This window comes from Sphaeramia orbicularis, chromosome 10 (genome assembly GCF_902148855.1).
Source record: "Sphaeramia orbicularis chromosome 10, fSphaOr1.1, whole genome shotgun sequence".
Taxonomy (NCBI): domain Eukaryota; kingdom Metazoa; phylum Chordata; class Actinopteri; order Kurtiformes; family Apogonidae; genus Sphaeramia; species Sphaeramia orbicularis.
The window spans coordinates 34,618,321-34,641,319 of NC_043966.1; the positions used below are offsets into that span (position 1 = coordinate 34,618,321).

General features: G+C 40.3%; 2 protein-coding genes and 1 long non-coding RNA gene across 6 annotated transcripts in view; all 3 read right to left on the reverse strand.

The window, feature by feature from the left end:
• Nucleotides 1-11,007, reverse strand: part of ebf1a (EBF transcription factor 1a) — a 53,074-nt gene extending 42,067 nt beyond the window's left edge. For all 4 annotated transcript variants that reach the window (XM_030144901.1, XM_030144899.1, XM_030144900.1 and 1 more), the window contains exons 1-6: nucleotides 10,874-11,007; nucleotides 9,862-10,018; nucleotides 8,760-8,823; nucleotides 7,987-8,042; nucleotides 6,619-6,692; nucleotides 5,071-5,139 (exon numbers count right to left, since the gene is read on the reverse strand). In XM_030144901.1, coding sequence (XP_030000761.1) covers nucleotides 5,071-5,139; nucleotides 6,619-6,692; nucleotides 7,987-8,042; nucleotides 8,760-8,823; nucleotides 9,862-10,018; nucleotides 10,874-11,007 — 554 coding nt within the window. The remainder of the gene's footprint in view (nucleotides 1-5,070; nucleotides 5,140-6,618; nucleotides 6,693-7,986; nucleotides 8,043-8,759; nucleotides 8,824-9,861; nucleotides 10,019-10,873) is intronic.
• A 5,572-nt stretch (nucleotides 11,008-16,579) lies between these two features.
• Nucleotides 16,580-22,999, reverse strand: part of LOC115427267 (uncharacterized) — a 17,060-nt gene continuing 10,640 nt past the window's right edge. Inside the window, exon 3 of the long non-coding RNA XR_003936464.1 lies at nucleotides 16,580-16,713. This is a non-coding gene — a long non-coding RNA (uncharacterized LOC115427267). The remainder of the gene's footprint in view (nucleotides 16,714-22,999) is intronic.
• il12ba (interleukin 12Ba) overlaps nucleotides 19,102-22,999 on the reverse strand; it is a 3,965-nt gene continuing 67 nt past the window's right edge. The window contains exons 1-8 of the mRNA XM_030145770.1: nucleotides 22,919-22,999; nucleotides 22,403-22,490; nucleotides 21,638-21,925; nucleotides 21,446-21,548; nucleotides 20,934-21,175; nucleotides 20,681-20,853; nucleotides 19,347-19,468; nucleotides 19,102-19,236 (exon numbers count right to left, since the gene is read on the reverse strand). The exon at nucleotides 22,919-22,999 is cut by the window's right edge and continues 67 nt beyond it. Coding sequence (XP_030001630.1) covers nucleotides 19,209-19,236; nucleotides 19,347-19,468; nucleotides 20,681-20,853; nucleotides 20,934-21,175; nucleotides 21,446-21,548; nucleotides 21,638-21,925; nucleotides 22,403-22,490 — 1,044 coding nt within the window. The 5' untranslated portion in view covers nucleotides 22,919-22,999 and the 3' untranslated portion in view covers nucleotides 19,102-19,208. The remainder of the gene's footprint in view (nucleotides 19,237-19,346; nucleotides 19,469-20,680; nucleotides 20,854-20,933; nucleotides 21,176-21,445; nucleotides 21,549-21,637; nucleotides 21,926-22,402; nucleotides 22,491-22,918) is intronic.

Sequence of the window (22,999 nt, forward strand, 5' to 3'; positions counted from 1 at the left end):
TTTTTCTTTTTTTTTCTTTTTGTAGGGTGTTTGTAAATGAAAGCGAGCCAGTTGTTGGGGGTTAGAGTGTTGAAGGTCCAGTTGACAGAGAAAGAGGCAGTGCTGTTTTAAAGGTGTCTCGACCTCCAAACTCTCTGCTGTCAATCAACGCAGCCGGCCGTCCCCAGGGGCCGCGCTTTCCTCCAACCCTAGGGGGGGGCGAAACCACCACAGGGAAAAAAGAACACAACCAAACAGCTGCAGAGAGCTGCAGGTCAATGTGAGCGTGCACGAGTGTGCATGTGTGTGTATGTGCATGTCAGCTTATATTTTTGCACGCCTGTGGATTCCTATGACTGTGCATGCGTGCGTCTGCATATGTGTGTTGTATATAAGTTTATCTGAAGGTGTGACCAGCATCTGTGTCTGTGTGTGTGTGTGTGTGTGTGTGTGTGTGTGTTTGTGTGTGTGTATATGAAGAAGCAGATTTGCAAAGCAGCCAGCACCTGAGGGAGGGGAGTTCTGCCTGCATATCGATGAGCCAGCAACTCTGCTGCTTTGCCCCTGAGCCCTGCACAAACACCACAACCAGCTCAGGGCCAGTCCTTTTCAAAGCCTCCCCTAACATCTAATGCAGCTGTCCCCCTAAGACTGTACAAAGAAACAGCATATCAACAAGAAAACATCATCTAAAGAGAAGAAATGGCACAGTCTGAGTAGATCTATCCTCCCCCAAAGACAACACCAAAGCAAGCTCAGGTAAAATCATACAATCTTAGAGGAGCTACTGTAATTCAGAAAATACTTTTGTCTTTGAGAGAAATGTCAAGGCAGGATGATAGGGAGTCAGAGACACAATAGAGAAGCTACAATGAGACATATAAATCTAAAACAGGAAGAAAACACAAAACAATGGCCAACCTGCATAAAATTAAACAGATCCAAAGAAAAAGGAAGAAAAACAAACATAATGAAGACTCCAACATTTAGATGTCAGAGACCTCAACAGATACTTTCAGGGGAATGTAGGAAACATGTACTGTAAGTGTGTTTTCACCTTCTCAGTAACACAGTTGTGGATATGAAAGTGAAACTAAGCTGAGGGGACGGAAGGCTCTGCCAGTAAACCACATTAGCATCAAATGCAAATGAGAAGAGGGCTAATGGCTGGACAGGTGCAGACTGGGCCTCTAAATGACACACACGCACACACACACACAAATATACACACACACACACACACAAATGAGATGGATGAATTAAACATGGGTGGGCTCGGCTTGGGGGGCTGGCAGTGCTGACATAAAGTCAATGACATACATTATTCACTAGCGCACGTTAGCCCAGCCAAGGCAACACATGACCTCTCACCTCAGGAAGTGCATCCAAACATAACAACCAAAACAATGAGGGGGTTCCCCACTAGAAAAGGAAAGAAGGATGGGTAGAGTGACAAACAAGCTATGCAGCAAAATTCTGTAAGTTCTAAAAAGCATCATAGTCAAAAGATCGTTGGCACCGTGGCTTATTTGTTTCTTCCAGATGTGTCACTTGATCTGCTTCAGTGCTGAACCAGGTGTGGACTTATAAAGGCAAGAGGTGAACCAAAACCATTACCCATGATACTAATCCACACATGTTAACTACCCACCATGAAGCTGAGAGTTGGCCTGTTCCACTCTGTCACAGAACAGGAAACCGTCGGCCATGACATCATTCTCCCCGGGAGGAGCACTTCCTGCCCGACATTCTTCACTCAAGACACACACACACTCACCAGGAAATGGCCTCTATCAACACACACACACTCCCGGGGAAATAACCAACATCAACGCGGATAGCCAAGCACAGATCCGCATGCAAGGAAATGGGCCACATCAACAGCAGACTGCAGGAGTGTGCACAAACACAAACACACACAAGCGCACACTCAACAACAGCAATAAACCTGAAATAACATCGTCTGTGCATGTCGACTTGAAAAACCAGCCCTCTGTGCATGGGGACTGGAGAGAGGGACAAAAAAGGGGGATCATGGGATGTGCTAGAATATCCAGCGGATCCTTATCTCTGGTCACAGAGAGTTTCTGTCCCCCCTCAGGAGAGGCTGTCCCTGCCTGTGGGACACCCCGCGGCGGGCCTGGGGGAGCTGGACAGGCAGGAAAGGGCCACGGGACACAGGTGGTATGAGGCTAGAGAGGACACATGGGGCCGGAGGGATATTCATACCCCCAAAGCAAGAAGGCCTGAGAGATTAGGCCTCAATTACATGGGCGCACCAAGTAAATGGACATCAACAGTCCTGTAGGGAAATAAATTGGGGAAAACCACAGAAGCTATGCTGAAAGATACCAAAGGTGTACACGGGTGAGAGGGAAATGTGTTTGTGATTTGGGGCCCATCCAGGCAGATGATAGACTGACTTGCAGTGGCTGCATATGATTAACCCCACGCTAACCAGGAGTGATGGAGAGAGGTGGAAGTGGAAGTGGGGGGTTAAGGGCTCCCCTCATATTATCCTGACTCTGTAAGAGGCTAAAGTAGACCACACATGTTTCCCTGGGGAAGACACAGAAAGGCATACAGAACAGAAGCGTCTCACCTTTCAGCTGCTTCTTCTGCCGAGTGTCAAACATAGACACAACATGTCATGCTGCGCCCTCTCTGAACTTCATAAAACTCACCCCCTCGGAGGTTAAATATATAAAATATAACATGAATTGTCCTCAACATGGCCTGATTCAGAACAGATGGATGACTCTGAAACGTATCTGAGACAGTCACGGATGCAGAAACTCAAAACAGCACAACCAAACAGATTGTAGGACATGTCTCAACTTCATTAAAAAGCTAAGAAATGTTAATGTACTTTTTGTTATCATAGCTTAAACAAACAAGCTTCAAAATTAAAATCTGTATCATATTGCTCCTTGTAGACGCATTAATGCCCAAACAAATTCTCTTTTCAACAGGAGGTGAGATAAAGAAGAGGGGTGAAAGAGAGAGATTCTCCCGGTGAGTGAGTACAGCACCCAGAGCGCTGCTGATCCACACTGTACCAGATTTGTTCTCCTAACAATCAAATAAGTTTCTCATTAGCTGACTTTATTTTTCCTCATTCCTGCGGTTTTGCTGCAGTGGCCTGTTTCTCCCATCTTAACGAGAGAGAGCTAATTAGGCAATCAGACCCATTACTCTTCCAGAAGAGTTAGAGCTAGCCCAGCTAATTAGGGCTGTAAAATCTAATCATCTCTGCGAAACAGCAGAGGGCTAACAAGCCCTTATTTAACGAACTAAATAACTTCAAGGGTGGAGAGGGGCTGCTGATGGTATTTCTTTATGAATTTGAAGGAGGGGAACTCATGATAATTGAGTCAGTTTCACCCTCACAGTTGTTTGTTTGTTTATGAATCCCTGATTATTACAACTGCCAAGAATATATTGGTACTAAATGAGCAAACTATAAACCCTCCTCTCCTTATTCCCCTTCTGTCCTCCCCTTAAAACTTGCAACCCCCCTCCTCAGTCGCTCTCCTCTCACCTGACCTATTTTCCTGTCCAGAAAGAGTGTTCGCTGGAGAGGAAAACAGTGATATTGCTGTTGTTTTCCCTCCCCCTGTTCTAATTTGTTGTTCGTTAATGCTGCCCTCACACCTGAGCCATCGGGCGTCAGGGGAATACCGCCAGAGAGCGACCAAAACACATGCTCAGTGTGGGAAAGCTGTTCCCAGCCGAGATCAGCCTGTCTCACCAAAGGTGGCACCGCTCAAACTACAGCAAACTGCGGGAAGGTTTTTAACGGTGGCGAGTCAGGATTGGCGGCGGAAGAACGACGCAGAGTGCACAGATGAGAAATTCAACAAGTATGCACACGGGGGGGAACAAAAAATCAGAAATGTGGCACATGCACAGAGTGATGGGCAGACGTGTTGTCTAAAGGCCACGTGGTGGGGTGCAGCTGTCTCAGGGAGCGCTGAGGTGAGGCCTTCCGCTTCACTGGAGCGGAACGAGGGTGGCGCACGCACACACACAAACTCACACACACATACACAGGTAAAGAGTAGCTTTTGACAGAGCAGCAGCGAGAACAGGACAGCTGTGTTCATCAGATAGCACAGGTCACTGCCTCATTAACACTCACACAAATACACTCCAATGTGGTAAATCCAGATCAGACATCAGATCTAAAATATTCTACACTGTAAATAATTTTGACTGATAATACAGAAGTTTGGCCCGGGCATAGATGATAAAATGCTACTGAGACTCATTGAGGACGCACTTGTTTTCTTCTTTCTTCATAGGAGTGCACGCTTCAACAACTGCTCAAGTATAAACAAATAATTTCCCTCACACTTCATGTCCACACACGTGCCCCAGACATACACAAGTACAGCCCTGCCTATAAATCTACAGGGCTTTCATTTTATTTGACTGATTGTAAATCAAACAAGCCGCTGCATCAGTCACTGGTAGTTTATGACAGCAGGGAAAGGTGTGCACTCACTGAAAAGTGTGAATGCAGTTGTCTGTTTGTGTCTAAAGTAGCAAACAACCTTCAGTGCCACCCGTCCAGAGTGAGATTTACTCACACACACACACTCACACACACCAGGCTTTTGCTGTAACCCTAACTGCTCATCAGTTAAGTCATCAGCCCGACCACACAAACAGTGTTTGACCACACTTTAAGCCGCGTTCAACTGCTCTGTGATTGCTCCTCCACTTCACATACACCACTGGAATATTATTAACGGCTGTTACACACATTTTGCTTACAGAAAGGATTATAGTTCCTGAAGTTTAAACAACCTGTGGCTCTGCATGTTACATTTTTAATTAAAATCACCATGTTGACAATCACTTTAATCTGCTTACTCTGCTGGCCCAGAGAGAATAATGAATTCAACAAATATATTGGCATCATTTTTTGGGTATTTTGTGTATCTATTTTTGCAACACTTCCTCCCTGTGTAGAGATATTCTGCACGCAGGTCTTCTTTACACTCATACACAGTCATAAGAGCTGTGTTTGTCTTAGTGATGACAGCGCATCATGTAGGCCGGGGTTAAAGGGCAAAGTTTGCTTACCTGTCGATGATGACAGGGTCTGATGGGGTCTCATTCCTGTTGCCACAACTCTTCTTATCACAGCATCGACTGCAGGGAGGCCAGGTAAAAGGGGGGGGAGAGACAAAGGAGTATTAGTCACCGATCTCAGAAAAACAAGATAAAAAGAAGTAAAGGTAAAGGAAGTCAGGTGATCGGACAGGAAAGAGACAGAGGGGTAAAAGGGCGTGAGAGTTTTGTGAAGTTTAAGAAACAGCATGGAATGGATTTCTGTCTGGCTTGTCGAAGTAAGACGGGGGCTCTAGCTCTACAGTAGGAGAGATCAGTGGGGCGATTTTAGGCAAAGTTTGGAGAGGAGAGATAAAACTGTGAGCTTGAATGGGGCTGAATACAAACTTGAATTAGCCTCCAGGGCTCAGGTTAGCTCCATTTCTGTCAGACATCACACAACCAGACATCTTATGTTCTCTATTTTTCCTCAGTGCTCGTCCCCTCCCTCTATCCCGCCTCTCTCTCTTGCTCTTTCTCTCTCTCAGAAGTGGGTCACAGAGTGGTCCCACTGGACCTGGGGAGTAGTGCATGCTGGGTAGAAGGGGGTTGCATACTGATGTGACGAGTCCTTTCTGAATCATTTGACTGCAGCACAACGTTACAATGTGCTGTGCCGTGAAACCCCCCTATTTCCCCCAAAAGTATTGTTGTGCCTGCGCCACTGTCTCTTCACTGTCTGCTCATCTGTGTTTATGCACGTCTGGTGTACCTGTATCCAACTTCATATGTGCATCTACTGTATGTGAGTGGGAGGGGATGGAGAAAGATACAAAAGAGAGTGAGAGAAGAGGAGGGAGAGATTGACCCTCCCCCTACTTTCTTGAGTCCCTCAGGACAGGAGGCTTGGAGAGCCAGATCAGATTTCTGATCTCAACTGTTTCCTGCAGCATATGAAAACAAGTGATCTAAATTGCCTTGTGTGATAACCAGGAAGTGACTGTGCGTTGCCACTAGCCATTTCTCTAAATGTATCTCGTCACGTATTTCTGCATGGCTGCTTTTTGACAGAGAATCGCTTGCTGTGTGATGCTTTTATTGACTGTAAATGCATGCAACGTCCTGCAAGTGCTTTGCTTGCTTTAGTACATTTGAGTGTGTGTGCATCTGTATTTTATGTGTAATTTGAGTCTGTCTCCCTCTGCACATAGCTCACTGTCAGGACACAGCAAACTGCATGTATTACACAGACTAAGGAGGATGGGTTTGAGTAATGAGCTTTTCCTTGTCCTAATTAGCTGAACATGAGAGGGATGCACACACACTTTCACATGCATATACACATACACAGACACACACACATACTAACAGAAATAGGCCAGGGCCCATCTCCCCAACCCACTTTGAAGAAAATTATAAGATTTCTATTGTAATTTAGCTGTACTCTTCATGTCTATGCCCCCTTTAACATTAACAGAAACACCTCAAACATAGAAAAAGAAAACATTCAGCTTCATCTAGACTGTGAGAGGACCGACCACAATAAAAATCATGTCAATAGTTGTGTGTCTTTTCTCTTACCTGCACATGATCTCATGGGTCAGCAGGACCCGACACATCTCTGGATTTTTATCTTGGCCCTCATAGACAATTGCCTGAAGAAGGAAAAAAAAAAACATTTTTACAAAGTGTTGTGCTCAAAGAAAAAAAACGTGAACCACAATATGAGGGCAAGTGGAAAAAAAGTGTGTGTGTGTGTGTGTTTAATCTGAGAGTAGTGTTGTCTGTCTGGCAAAAGTGTGTATCGTGGGAATCCGGCCTTCCTGAACAGGAACGCTCTGTTCTGACAGAGACAGTAAGAGAGAAAGCATTTTTGTTTGTGTGTGTGTGTGTGTGTGTGTGTGTGAGCAGTGCATGTGTGTTGTCCTGTGTGTGCATATGTGTTTTTTGTTTTGTGTGTGTGTGTACATGTATGTTTGTATGCAGTGTACAGTGAGCAGTTGGACTGCCAGACTGGAGTATAGTGCACCATCTGGTCCCTACAGCACAGCGTCCAAAAATCTAGTCTGGTTACCCCTCCAACCCCACTCAACATGCTCTCCAGGGCTGTGATCACCCTGCACAAACACACACACATACACACACACTGATAAACATGCAAACACACACACAAATAGACACATTCACACATCCATGTGCGCAGACACAAACAAAATCCCTCCCTACTACTTTCATTCTAAGGCAAACTCTCTTCAAGCCTAATGGCACTAGAGGCGGAATTGGCAAAACAAAAGACCTGATATCAAAACAGCGTTCAAGAGGCTTATTTTCTTCGTTATCTAATTCATCCAAACGGAGAATTCCCTCAGTGTCCACCAGCCCACATGTGCTGCTCTGTAATTCTTTGTGTGATTGAATTGACCATAACACACTCTGGGATAGTTTGTTCTGTTTCACATTGAGGAAATGAGGGTCAAGGTCCTCAAAGAGTGAGCTGGCATGCATCACTGTCTCTCTCAAATACACACACTAACACACAGCCGTTTCTACACCTCACCAAGATATTCACACACTATATGCACACAATCACACAGTCTCACACACACATATATAGCTTGTAAAAGCACACACATTCAGCCACACACATACATACACACCATCCCCACTTACTGGCTGCTGTGCAGAGGTAGAGTATGAGGACACATGTCCTCTACTTTTCTGGGCCTCTGTAAATGTATTCCACAGGTAAGACAGGTCGTTTATCAAGCTGGCTGTGCTGTGCTGAAGTTGAGGGTCTCAGACACAGGCATGCAGTGGGGCGAGGGTGGAGGAGGGAGGGGAAGGGGGCATTCATTTGGAGGTGGGGGCAACATTCAGACCAGCACCAAACGAATGCAGGCTTTAATTCTTTGTGCCTGTAGTTTAATGTGATAATATAGAATATCTCACCTGTTTAGTCATGGAGTCAATGAGACGGACATACAAGTCCTGCTCTGTTCTGATCCCTGAGAGAAACACACAGAAGGAGGGAGAGAGGGTTAGAATACAACCAGGCAACTAACAAGTCTTCCTCAATCTGGTTGATATTCCACACCACAAGTTTTGTTAATTGTGACCTCCCCTGTGAGGCACTTTAGGGTAAAATGAATGAGTCCAAAACATAACAAATGACTGTCAGTATTTGATGCATGCAGTCTGTGTTTGGAACATTTTCCCCTTGTTTATCCCTGCTGAATTTAAGTCTGTAAAACATTCATTAAAATTTAAATAGATAAAATTAACATAACAGGAAAAATAGACAATTACTTAAGTGTAATACCAACAAAGGCATCATTAATATTGAAATATTTTAGTTTGCACTTCAGGGTTGTTTATTATTTCCACTGTCATAATGGAGCAAGGAGATATATTTATGCATTGGGTTGATATAATTATAATGCAATAGAATAAAATAATGCAAATAATAATAATGCAAATAATAATTATGCAAATAATAATAATAATAATGACTTCATGTATTCGTGATAACTAAAACGCTGATCCTTCACAATAAAAGGATCAAATAAATAAATATATATGAATATTTAAATGATTTTAAGACGCAGATCAACGATGAGATCTTAAAAATGTGTGTTTCCTGACCTCCCTCACTTTGTTTTGTCGTATCATTCACTCGCTGCTTTTGTTGTTGCTCCATAAAAAATTATGGAACCCAAACTCACCGTTACTATAGAGGAGCTGGAGTCTATAATGGATCCCATTGTTGGTCTTTTCCCCCGTCGTTTCCTATGAAAATTAAACCAAACAGTCCCGGTTTAGTGCAAGCAAACCATCTCCTCCTGGGACGTTTCCAGCGCGTCCACCGCTGGGCTCTCAGGCTGATATTTTATATTACTGGTGTGTTATGTCTCTTTGACTGGAAATAACTCAAAATCACTTCACTTCGTTTAGGTTCATGCACACATAAGAAAACAAAGAGAAAGAAAAAAATGAAGAACTTTGTGTGAGTTATTAAACGCATAGATAAATGAGTTATTATTTGTATATTCATCTCAAGGATAGTGTAACAATTTGCAGAACAGGCCTGTAAATAACTTTACAACCAACTTATAATTGTAACCTTTAAGAATTGCTGTTTTAATGTTCCAAGCAATAATTCAAATGAAATCTATTATTTGTTATTTTAATAAATCACGGCGCATAAAATGTGTGATTAATGTAAAAGAACATTTGGATCGTATAAATAATAAACACGATAAATGCTAATGAATAAAACAAACATTTAACTCCATGTTCAGTTAGTTAATTCGTATTGTATTTTCTAACGTATCAAAAACACATATTGAGGTTCAATTAAAAAAAAAAAAAAATCAGCAGCAGGATCCGGATTCACGCTGAGATGAAGTGTCATTAAAAATAGGAGTCAAATATCCAGCAGGGACAGAAGTTTACGTGCACTTGACACCTCAGTGGAGATATTGTAAAATAAATAAATAAAAATAAATTATGATAATGGAGAAAAAAAAAAGTTTTGTAATTATAAAGGAAGACGAAAAATAATCAGAGTTCTGTTGAGGCGTTCAGGAAACCACATGTAAAAATCCCAACAGGGAAGCCTTCAGGACCAATGATCCCTGCTGTGTGCGTCTGGCTACTTTGTTAACACACGTCTGGTAATTCATCAGTGTGATTTAACAGGCCAATATAGGCTGCCACGTCAGTCACAAGTCGATGCTCTACAAAAAAATATTACATTATAATAACGATTTTGCTGCGTATTTGTCATGTCATAAGTGATTGGTTTGCGTAAAAGCACAAACTCACCTTTTCCTTCTCTACAAAGTCGACGAAGGTGGTTCTCTCTATTTCCACCGGCTGACCCTGTCTGTCGTATAAAGCCAAGACGAAGTGGAAGAAGTTGGACTTGCGAAGGTTGGAGGGCGGCTGCTTCTCGAAGTGTGCCCGAGCGAGACCCACTCCGCTGCGGACACAAGCACAAACCAGCACCATCCACAACGAGGGCAATTTATATCAGTTACTTCAGTAAAAGGAAAAAAAAAAAGTGCAGTGTAAAACTAAAGTGCTTCTTCAATCCAACATCCGCCTATGTTTTAGTGCCCATTCAGTAATTTTTAAACTCCATATAATTTAATTAAAACCCCTCCTAATGCACATAACGACCTCTTGCACTTTAATCAACAATAATTAAATAAGTAAAAAATATTACTGCTGTAGGCTCCAAAGGATTAAATACTCATTTATGTAACAAATCTAATCTGGCCAGAAGAAACATTTTAATGGTGAAGAGCCGGTAAGAGATAAGTGGAGTTAAAACTTAACCAACTTGTTAAAAAAGTAATGCGTAAAAGTGTGTTTTTGCAGTGTTTGTTCTGGCTTTTAAAAACTCTATGCATGCATGTTGACAGGTACTGTTTTAAGTCATTTCCAACAAACCAAACAACAACCCAAGTGAGATGAAAAACCTAAAGCACACTTACTTTCCAGGCACTAAAGTTCATCTAAACCTGCATTTACACCTTACAAATCTCTTTAAAGTGCTTGGACTAGTTGTGGTTTCCGTCGAGAAATATGTGAACCCACTTTGGGGCAGCGTTTTTTTTTTTCCTCATTTTTTCAGAAACATGATGGATTTACAGCTAAAAAAAATTTTTTTTGTCGAGAAAGCCAGTGGGAATAGTGGTTATCCAGCAAACTACGTCCTCTGGAAACGCACGCTGCCCCAAGTGTTGCAGCCGCTCCGTCTTTAAACACCGCAGATCACAACGCGCTCTCCACGCCCCGGTGTCAGCGCAGCTCAAGGCCGCCTCGGGCTCACCTCTGGGCGGCTGTGTTGGCGTCCAGCACTCCGGCGCCCTGCATCCATGTCCGAACCGCGTTCATCCCGGCCACCATGGGCTCTTCTTTCATACTACTCCCACTCCTCTGGATGCTGTCGTGGATGCCAAACATCAAAACGCACCTTCACACTGTCGCTATCTCTCTCTCACTCTCTCTCCTCCCTCTCTATCCTCCTCTCCTTGGCTCCCTCCTTTTTTTTTTCTTCTTCTTCTTCTTCCTGGCTCCCCTCCTCTTGCGTCTGTTTGATCGCGCTGTCAGAGGAGCAAAGTGGCGTGGTCTATTTCACTTGGCGTTTAGTTACGCGCGTGTTTCTCAAAGTAAACAAAAGATGCGACATGTGGAAGGAAAGGGGAGCTGTCAGCATCCAGGGTTAGCTGCACTTCATGTCAACGATTCCTGAAGAAAAAAAAAGAAAAAAAAAAGGGGGGGAGAGCAGCAGCTATGAAGATGAACAACGTGAGAGCGATGAAAGGGGAAGCGCAGGATGAGAGGCTGCACTGAGTTGGCGACAGTCCCCCGGATCAAGGTGCAGCTGACAAAAACACAGGCAAAATGTCAGTTGTTGTAACAAACAGTCCACAGCGAGAGAGAAACCGAGGAGATGAAAACACGTTTCGCCCTCCTTCGCTCCGTTTCTTTATTTACAAAAGTCGTCTCTGTTCAGATGAATGAAACGGAAGATTACGCGCAATTAAGAGGCAGTCCCGGGTTATCTGCGACTCCGCTCTTCGTCAGCTCCTGCTCGGGTGATTTGCGCTCTTTTCTTCCCTGAGGAATCACTTTGGACCATCTCTGGGATGCCAAACAGGAGAGAACTAGTAGGTGAGGTGGGCGTGGTGTACACTGCGAACAGGAACGCCCCCAAACACAGTTAATAACACGGACAATCAGCTGTCCACCAACCCGACCAGCACGCTGCCCGCCCGCCTGCCTGCTGTCCCCGCCTCGTCCCACGCAGTGTCCCGCCCCAGCCACTTAGCCAGAAGCTGTGCGCTGCGTGGTGTGGTGTGGCGTGTGCGTGTACGCGTATGTGCGCTCGTGTGTGCCGGTGTGTGTGTGTGCGTATATCGTGTCTTTTATATATTTGGAGATGACAATTAACGCATTCACCACTTTATTGCTTTTATGAGTATCAAACATCAGTTCACGGGAGGACATTAGTTTGATCTGTGCAGAAACCAAAGGGGCAGAGTGAAGATAAGACGCGGGGGTAGTTGTAACATCCACAGTATTTGTTTCCTTGTCACTTGAGCTGTAGTTGTGAAAATGCGATACAGACTATTTTGATATGTGTGCAAAACAAAATTAAACAGAACCCGATCAGATTCTTAAATGCGCACCAGATAGGAGCGTCTTTTTTCTCATTACCGTTCAGCCAAAATGTGCTACTGAGTTAAATATGAGAGGAAAAGTTGAAAGTCCAGGTAAAAATGTATTTTTGCGAAGACATTTCTCAAATTGACTCAGTATCGATCAATAAGCATCAGTGTGTAATTTCTTATTAACGTGTTTACAGATATTAGTATTGGCGTTTACTTTAAAAATGCAAAATAGTCGAATTTCATCTCAGATTAATATGTAATGAAATTTAAGTGTATTTTATCACGACAGCTGAACTGACTACGTACTGCAAGTGTTCATTCAGAGTATCAACTCTGACAGATTATGAGCTTAAGAAAGTTTCAACTCCCCCCAAAAAGCCTGGCAGCCGCTGCACACATTTTCTGTTACAGCCCGATGGTTTGAAATTAGCTTTGATTAGATGCATTACATAAATCTTGCGGGACTAAGTGTTGAATCCAACATAAATATGAGGATTACAGCTAAACTGTGCTATCTCGCTGTCCAAAAATTGCAATCAGTCAAAAATATAACTACTCAAACACTAAAAACAGTATAAAATATGAATAAAAATATTTGCATGAAACTTAACACTGGGCTCACACAAGCGTAGAAAATGTTTATTATATGGTTACAGCTCTGGTCCATCCTGCAGAAATTGAAGATATTGCAGCATTACTCATGTTCCCCATCAGTCCTGGTTTTCCCCATCATTACAGAGTAATTTCTAAATGGTCAAATTGAATTGTATGGGGGCCATCTGTTCAGTAAGTACTGTATGGTTAATTATAATGAAACAGAGAGAACGAGAGGGTGTTTTTTTTAATCAGGAGGGCGTCTTTAAAAATTAAGATTTTATCGAGAACTGATAAAAACGTTGCTGACACGTTGATGATCCCCGGATCCACAGTTTTACGCGCAACAATTAAGGGCCCCAGAAAAATAAATGTCACACTGATAAGAACGCGCAAAGAATTACGCATTATTAAATAGTGATGTTTTTTGGTGATTCAGACAGATTTAAATAATTGTGCTTTAATTCTAACAGTGCTGCGAGTTTGGTGCGTAAGAAGAGGGAGCCAGAAGAGCCCATTCCAGAGTCTGATAAATGCCATAAACGGTCAAGGTTAGACACCAAACCGCCGCAATCATCTCATCATTGTCTATGGCTGTTTATTTATGACTCCTGCTGTGGGTGGAGAAATGTGAGCACCCTACCACGTGAGTACACGATACAATAAATAGTGACAAATAAAAGCAACGTGAGATAAAATGTCTTTCACACTCGCACTGGCTCCTCTGCTGACTCTCTCTCACACACACACACGTTCAGAGCGATCCTTCAGCACATTTGTTTGATTGTGGCCGGTTCTCTCTCCATGATCTGTCTGCCTTGGTCGGCATGCGGGGCAGCGCGAACAGTCAGTCGAGGCCCCTGGGGTGGCATATATTTATATCCCGGAGCACCAACACATACTGTTAGCCCAAATATCACTGTCTCAGTATCCAAAAACAGAGATGTCAGTTGGGGCCCCGTTGATCCAACCATGTTAATACTCTGATTTACTAACTCCATGGCACCCGCAAATAAGGTCTGCAAAATATCTCCATTACGCACGGATATGCAGGGGCGCAATGCAAACGACGTGTAAGTGCACCGTTTAATATGTGCTCATATACCTTTGTTGAAGTGTCCACATATGGAGAAGCTATTAAAAACTCCCTGTGTTATAACTCTATCAGACATTTTGAAGTAAGTGATCAGAAAGGAGTTGTAGGCGTCTCCTACAAACCACCAGATGTTCTCGTAAATCAAAAGGTTGGGTTGATGATAATAATGGCCTGATTGAATTGAAGACTCGTAAAAATGACTCGTTGTAAAAAACAGACATGTGCTTATGAGAATGGGCCTTATGTCTACCAATATGCTCTCTTGTCGACATGAAAGGAGACAAATATAGATGTTACAGCTAGAGACCAGATACGAGCAGAATGCAATTTTCCTGAAACCTTCATAAAAACACCCCATCACTTTTATTCTTTATATTTAAATATATATATTAAAAAAAAACGCGCAAGGGGACGTGTTATTTCTATTAAACCGCGGGGAAGCTGTGTGTAATGGGTTAGAAATAGAGTCATGGGTGACGAGTAATAAATCGTCACATGTAATCTACTGTATAATATGTTCTCTTAAACCCAAACATCTCCCAGTTAATGATGACCTCCTTCAGTTCAGGTCACCTGAAAACACTGAAGGCCCCAGTAATGGCCTGGGACAGCTCCAAGATTTTGGTGCAATATTCCCATCTTGTGGCCTTAAATAGACATTGCATGATTTTTTTTTTTTTTAATTTTTTTTTTTTGCCTTCACTAAATGTCAGTTGTATTCTCAAACGTTGTACTTGCATAGTAAGTAGCATGCAGATAAATGCCATCTGTCCAAATTGCTGTTTCTCTGCCTATTAATTAACATGGCCAACAAATGTAGACAAGGTCAATAAGATTGTGGATTCATGAGAACAAGTTGGGAATATAATTGATCTTGTAGGCAACACCCAAAAGAAAACTGCTCGAATAAATCATAAGGATTTGTCTTAACCCTTTGAGTAACAGCAGCCTCAGTTAGGATTTCAAGGCTTCGGAGATCCCAGGAAAATTAAAAAAAAAAAAAAAAAAAAAAAAATCTATCTATCTGTCTATCTTGTTTTCATCAGTTTCTTATTCATTTTAATGCCTGGCACAACTAAAGGTACATTTGTTTGGACAGTTATAATGACAACAAAAATAGCTCATAAGAGTTTAATTTAACAGCTGATATCTACCCATTTCCCATGATTGATAATAATTGATAATAACCAAAATCACTTCAGTTCTTACATCAGTAGGTATGGTATTGTACTGCCAGAGCAGTGCTTTTAGGCATTCCATGTTTTCTTTTCTGGCTGTTTTAGTCACATGATACACACAGGAGTTAGTACTTAATTGCATAACCATTGTTTATGATGACTTTTGATGATCTTATAATTTTTTCAGCAACTTTATCTATCTATCTATCTATCTATCTATCTATCTATCTATCTATCTATCTATCTATCTATCTATCTATCTATCTATCTATCTATCTATCTATCTATCTATCTATCTATCTATCTATCCAGTGTGTGCTGACGTGAAAAATAACTAAACATTTGATTTCATTTGCACTCTCACACCAGTCTGCATTAATCAGAGGCTTCCTGTGTGTTTCAGTGAAATCACATGGCACATATGGGGCATATTGAGAACAATTCATCATTAAAGTGAGACTGGAGCCAAGGTCACGGCTGACTGTCTCATTGGTACTTGTAACACACGATTAATTATCACTACTTCTCCTATCTTGATATTTTTATCCTTGCCGTGCTTTGTCTTTAGAAATAATGTGGCCATGTCAGGGCGGTAAAATGTGGCTTACTTGAGAATAGCAGAGGTATTCTTTAAAACTGATTTAGACTGATTTAATAGCAGAACACTAGGGACAGGTAGCTCCATTTCTAAATTAAGCAAAGGGACTTATGAACATCCTGAGCCAAAGTGTGGCTGTACTATGTCAGATATTTCACTTTCGACAGTGCCTGTTAAGCATACATCCCAACACTTACAGTAGATCACAATGTTCTTTTAATTCACATTCAGGGGAAAAGAGACAGACAAAAAAAGAAACATTTCCCAAAAGTTTTCTGGATGGAAACACAACACAGTAAATGACAAAAAAAAAGCAAAGGTCAAATGTATCACATTACACGTGTATAAAATGTTGGTCCTGAAAGTGCTTACATCATGAAACCGCTTCTGCTTTTTCTGGTAGGGAATCACCCTGACCACCTGATCGGTCTGGTTGTACACTAATACCACGAGGAATGCCATGATATTCGGTGCTCTAATGTTTTTTGTTTGGGCTTTTCTTACATGTGGTGTGGAGTTTTGCCAATATATTTCTGTAATTGCTCTGGAATTTTACCAAATTAGATATTACTCATCTCTTCTGCTTTAATTTATCTGGAGAACCGATAATATTATACAAAAAAGGATTAATTTCTTTGGCATTTACTTTACTTATTTTTGCAGAATGATACTTTTTGTATCCTTTCCCATTAAGATCTGAATATTTCCTATTAGTTTTAGATGAGAGATTAATTTTACATCTTTAGTAGTCTGACATAATATAGGAAAAGAAATATATTAGTACACAGTGTACACAAAAAACATGCTGTTTATCCTTAACAAATGCTGCATGTTTACTGATATATAAGATGTCAGGTATTAATAAAGATTGAAATCACATCGTAAGCATATTAAACCTTTATCAGGCAAGTGACTATTTCTGGTAATTTCCACACATATTACAAGACAGCGGCAGCAACGGTTCCAGTGAGGACATTGAGGCAACAATCTCAGGTCCAATGTGGTCTACAGGGTCTGTAAGGTCCACCTCTGCATGAACAGTGAGTGTACCTGTTTTGATAGGTACCATGAAGTAATGGTACTAATGTAAGGAATGATGTTCAAAGGGATAATGTGGATGTGGACAGGGGTCTGGATCAGCACTTATGTTGGTCTAATGTTCTAAAAGTGATGTTCTAATGTTCTAAAATACATGTTCCTTTCACCTTATATGTACAGGGTATCCCATAAGTCTCCATACATAGGAGACATAATACATATGGTTCTAACATGTATTTCTTTATATTTCTTCTTTATAGTTCTTCAGCAGTGGAGGACACACATTGAAATGTGTTCCAGACAAAATGGCAGTCATATAGAGCATATTATATAAATAACTAGAAGCACTCGGAGAGCGCAGACCTCCGCCAAGGCTGATCAGTGGCGCCCCCCGTGGGCCCCCCCACCCCCGATCACCACCAAAATTTAATAATTTCTTCCTTATCCCATTTCCAACAAACCCTGAAAATTTCATCCAAATCTGTCCATAACTTTTTGAGTTATGTTGCACACTAACGGACAAACAAACAAACAAACAAACAAACAAACAAACAAACAAACAAACAAACAAACAAACCCTGGCAAAAACATAACCTCCTTGGCGGAGGTAAAAATGGTTTATGTCAAGAAACGTTTATTTTTCGTATGTATGGAGACTTATGGGACACCCTGTATTTTTCTTGTATTTTTCATAGAAACTTGTTGTATTTTATTTTATTTTTTGCCACTTACAGGTAAGGAACTAAATATGGTAACTTCATTGACCTTGATTTTCCACGTAACAATAAAAAATTTAGGAAAATTTCACAGTAAAGTCTTGTTATGTCCTCCATTAACAAACTAAGGTTGAACTTTTAAGAGTATTTCTATGTGTGCCCTATAAAGGGTGAACACATGACCTGTGGCAAAACTTACATGAGTTACTCTGACGAATAAAGAAAGGAAAAGGTAAGTCATGCTTGAAGTCTTGAAATTAGCACCAACTTTCACAGCATCAGCATCTTTTTCAGTTTAAAGTTCAGTGTTTCAGTGCAGCCATTACCTTTATGTAATTTCCACTAAAATATTGAGGAAGTTTGTCTGTCAGTTTTGATATGACTGTAGCCCATGAAATCTAAATAGTTGAGGTTTTACTTCTACTCAGAGGAAGCTCAATGTAAAAGAGTAGTTTGAAGAAATAGTTATAGTCCAAAGAAGGGGGGAGTTGATGTGAGCACCACAAAAAACTATGTGTAACAGAACTACATACCAAGCATGTCAAATTCCTTTTAAGCACATAAAAAACAATTGTATGGTTTGTTGTAGAGGAAGCTTTTCTTGCAAAAGCCACACTCACCTAACCACTCCGGGAAAGGCCATACAATCGTGGGGAGGTGATGACATTTCCACCTGTTGTTTATTGCTCAAATAAAAACTACTATTGAGGTTTCATTTCTTAATTCACCATCATAATTGGTTTAAAGTGTACAGTACAGGCGACAAACGTACTAACATTTGGACATGTTTTATATAAACATTTACATTTATTCCACTGATTATTCAATGACATAGATGTTTTTATTGTGATTGTGAAACGAATAAAAATCTAATATCCCCGACAGGTACACTGTAAAAATGACAGAAGACTTAACACCAAAAAGTTGTAAAATTGCAACATAAAAAAAACTGTAAGTGAAAATGCAATGCAAAGTTGTTTATTTGAAAAGATTTTTGTGTTAATGATTAAATCAAATATAGCTGTAGTTTTTACAGGAAGAGTATGTTAACAAAACCAGATTTGTATGTAGAAAGTATGTATTTCTATTGTTTTAAGAAAATAAAACAGTAAATTGGAAAATAATGTGGTGCCGTTTAAATTGCAAGATCACAGTGTTGAAATAATAGCCTTTTTGCTTCTTTTTTTTGTTTGTTTTAAATCAAAAAGGAATAAAATAGTAAACATTTGACAATTTAATATTTTAAACATGTAAAGTAATGGGTGGCTATGGCTCCTTTGGTGGTTGTCCAGTGACCAAAGGGTTGGCGGTTCAAATCCTGGTTCCGACTGTCCACATACTGAACTGTCCTTGGAAGACACTGAACCCTGAATTTGCTCCTAGTAGTGGCTTTGTCATGAAGATGTATATAAGTGCAGTCCATTTAAAATGTTAACTCTACATGTTACTCTGTAAAAATGTTTATGGCTTGATGTGTTTCTTACAGTATTGTTCTGGTAACCACACCTACCTTTTTTTTTTTTTTCAGTAAAAACAACTAGATTTTTTTTTACAGTGTAGATACAAATCACATTTATGTATGTTCTGCATTATACAGGAATATACAACAAAAACATGATTCAATTAAAATGTATTTATTTAGTCATCAAGAAAATTTACTTGTTACAGTGCAATTAAGCAGATCATTACAAAAAATAATTATAAAAACATAAATATGTATTTCTGAAGATGTCCAGTGCTCATCTTTTTCATTTTTTGATGATATTCGCACTAATTGTTCCTCCTTTTCCTCATCAGCCTGTAATGAAATACAAATAATTAGTCTGAAATTATTCTTTTGGGTTACTTAAAATTAAAGTGGAATCCAAATGCTGAATCTCCCACATCACTCAACAGGGAGGTCGTCACCTGATGTGGCTCCACTCGCCCCATTCAGAGTTAGAGAAAGCATCCTTAGCTCGGACACAGACCGTCTTCGTCTTGTGCTTGACTTTAGATGAGCAGCGGTCTGAAGAGTGGACTGTCAACATCTGCAAAATAAAATATAATGACAGAGCTGTATTACATTCCAGAAGCACCACATGGCTGGTCCTTTCATTCATGCTTTTGTGATTGTAGTACTCTTATCTGTTTTGGGCGTTCCTATCACCTGACACAGACTGTATTGTATTATTGTCATTTTTGCAGAACCTGCAAAGAATTATCATCTTATCAAAGACAAAATATGTAACAGTAACTAGAACTAAGAGTAAGTGAAAGAACATTATAGCCTCACACAACAGTAATCCCTCCTCCAAATCCTCTGTCAGTGTGTGGTGATGTATATACCTACATCCCAGCTGTGTGAAGTTTAGGGTTTCTTTTTGTCTTTTTTCAGGATGTTTAGATGTGAACCACTGAGCAGTGACTTTCTACCTCCAGTCAATCACAATAATATAAAAGTATATAATATAAAATAATATAATCACTCAAAAAATAAATATAAATCAAAACAAGTGGTACCACTCGCATATATTTTGCCCATTATAAATAAATGGGAAGAGTTTAAAAATTCATAAAAAATTTTAACTTTGACCTACTTTTCCCAAAATGTAATGAGATCCATTCTGGTTCACTGGCAAGCTATAAACCAAATTTGGTATGAATTCACCCAATAGTTTTGCTGCTACAGACATTTGAAATTTCACCTATTATAAGAAAATGGGGAAAAAAAAGATTTTAAAAATTCATAGAAAATTTCAACTTTGACCTTCTTTTCCCAAAATGCAATGACATCTATTCTGGGTCACCAGCAATCTATAAACCAAATTTGGTATAAATCCAACCAAGAGTTTTGCTGCTAGAGTGTTAACAAACAAACAAACCGAACCAAAATCAATACCCCTTGCCTCCCCTTCAGGGGTGGGGTAATAAAAGCAAAGCTCCTGCAGTTCACTCTGCTCTTTCAGTACAGGGCAGTTCTGTCTGAGAGATCAAACTCTGTCTTCCTACTCAGTCCCATAGAGTTTTATGAAAGTGTAGGTGTATTTATTTGTGTTTAAAACATATCAACTGTGAAACAATCAGAAAATGCCATTTATTGTTAAAGTTCAAGCTCCTCTCTTTCCAAATTCAGTCTGTTGACCACTTGGCCATCGTTGCTATCATTGCCTTATAGAACTTGACACAGTTTAAAGTCTATTGGAGTACTGAACACTCAGGTCTAAAATGAAAAAGTTCAAGTGTTTTTTGTTTTTCCCTACCTTTGTGGGTTTTAACTCAGTGCAGGGGTTGGCACAGTTTCTGCACTCTTTCCTAAACTGTGCAATCTGGAAAGTGAGGGGGAAGTAGGAGTAGGGACTGGCCCAGGAGCTGGGGTAAGTCCACTCGATCAACGATTTATTGACTTCGCTGATCCTCACCTTATCAGGTTTCACTGTTAAGGGTGACAGAAAACATAGAATGAAGCACAACGTATGTACACAAACCAGTAAACAAATGAAAAGTGTTTCCTACCGATCTCTGACAGATAAAAGTATTTGGAGTAGTTCTCCACCAGAAAGTGCTCCGTCTTCACATAGACACTGATATAGATGAGGTGGATCTCCTCAGCATAAGGACAGTGCTGCTCATCCAAACAGGAAATTGATTGTCCACTGTCGTCCACTGAACAGCGGAACTTACGCTGACCAGTGGAACATGTCCACAGCTGCCCACTGACGTCCACGGTACAATGTGTGTCATTACTATCAGAGACACTACAGACAAGAAAGAAATTAGTAGTTACAACATAAAACACCAGTTACTGATAGAGTCTAGTCATACATGTTACAGAATCATTGTAAACTATTTAAAGCATTTCTCTCTTTGTTTTTCTATCACATCCTCATCCCAAGACTGATCTTGACCAAACAACTGGACAAAGTGCTGGGTTTCTATCATGAGGAGGTGTTTAAGGATGTCACCGTATGCTGCTGTGACTCAGACCCCTGGGTTATTACTGGATTTTCAACTCTGTCTGATCTTACCGTTGAACTCTGATAAATGCGACTTCTCCAACACGACTTCGGTGCCAGGTCCAAGAGCAGTGGAAGTCTCCGTTGTAATTTTGAGCAGAACACTTTAGATAATCTTAAAACACAGCAAAACAAGCATGAAAACACGTTTTTTAAAAAATAGTTTTAGTCTTATCTGTTGCAATATTTAAAACAGTGTCCTACCTTGGTCAGTTTTGATGAGTATCCTCTTCCTCTTGCTTTCTTCCTCTTTGATCAAGACCACAGTGTGATTGAGGAGCGATCCGTTTTTGCTGTGACAGGTGTAGTTTCCCCCTCCTAAGCTTTCCTCCAGCTGTACGGAGTAGACATTTCCTTTTTGGGGCAGCTCCTCTCCATTCTTCTTCCAAATGATGTCCCGTCCCTGGTCATCTCTGCTCATGACCTCCTCTGCTGAGTCCAGGCAGCTCAGTGGATACTGACCCAAACCACCATCCACCTCCAGAACCAGAGCTACAGCAGAAAACACACACATTACACACTGTCAAAGGGAGTTTACTGACTCAGAGGCAGAAACATCTGGCTGTAGATGAGGATATAGTAGTGATATGGACAATTTAAATGAATAACGAATAGGTTTGTTTTTTATAAAAGTAATAAGTAATAATAACTTTTAAAAATGTATTTTTATATATATTCTATTTAAAGGTGACTTTCAAAACACACAAGGTCACTGTATGGAGAAACAGACCATGATCAATACAACAATAGTATACACATAAAATACAAAATTAGACACAACAAAGACAATGGAGAAAAAAATACACTAAATTTAAAGCAAATCACTATATAATGTATTATGTTGGATTCTTGTATGATTTTTTATGGTTGTATGGCTGTTTTGGTTACAACTTCAATCTCATCAAGTCCTTTCCTGGTTAAATAAAAGTTAAATAACTAATAAAATAATAAAACACACTGAGAACTCACTATTAGGCACGAGAGTCCAGTGGTCAGTTGGATTTTGGCAACTGACGTGAAGAAATGCACAGATGATATTGATGGCGAAAAGCTTCATCTGAATGACAAAAAAAAGAGGTAAGTGGAAATGAAGAGGGTGAAAAAAAAGACAAAAAAAAATACTGATATTTAGACCCACATATTCCTGATTAATGAGACAGAAAATTAAGGAAGTTGTAGCAGTGGAATAAACAGGATACATAATATTACATTAGAGGTAAAAGGAAAAAACGCAGCAGGGATCTGACAATCTTTATGTAAAAAAAAAAATAAATAATAATAATAATAAAATAATAGTTATGTAGTTTTTTTTTTTTTTTTTTTTTTTTTTTTTTTTTTAAATCACTGATATTACATTAGACTATAACCCTCAGATTGCAGCATTGCAGTGAGATCAAATAATTACATAAATAAATAAACCTCAATAACTTAACTGAAGTTGTACACAGCTGTAGTCTGTATCTTTGACTAACTCCTGGGTCTTACCTTGTGTTCGCCATCCACAGTGAGTGCAGAGTCTGTGAGCAGAGGTGACTTTTATGTGTGAGTCTGACATTTCAGAGATAA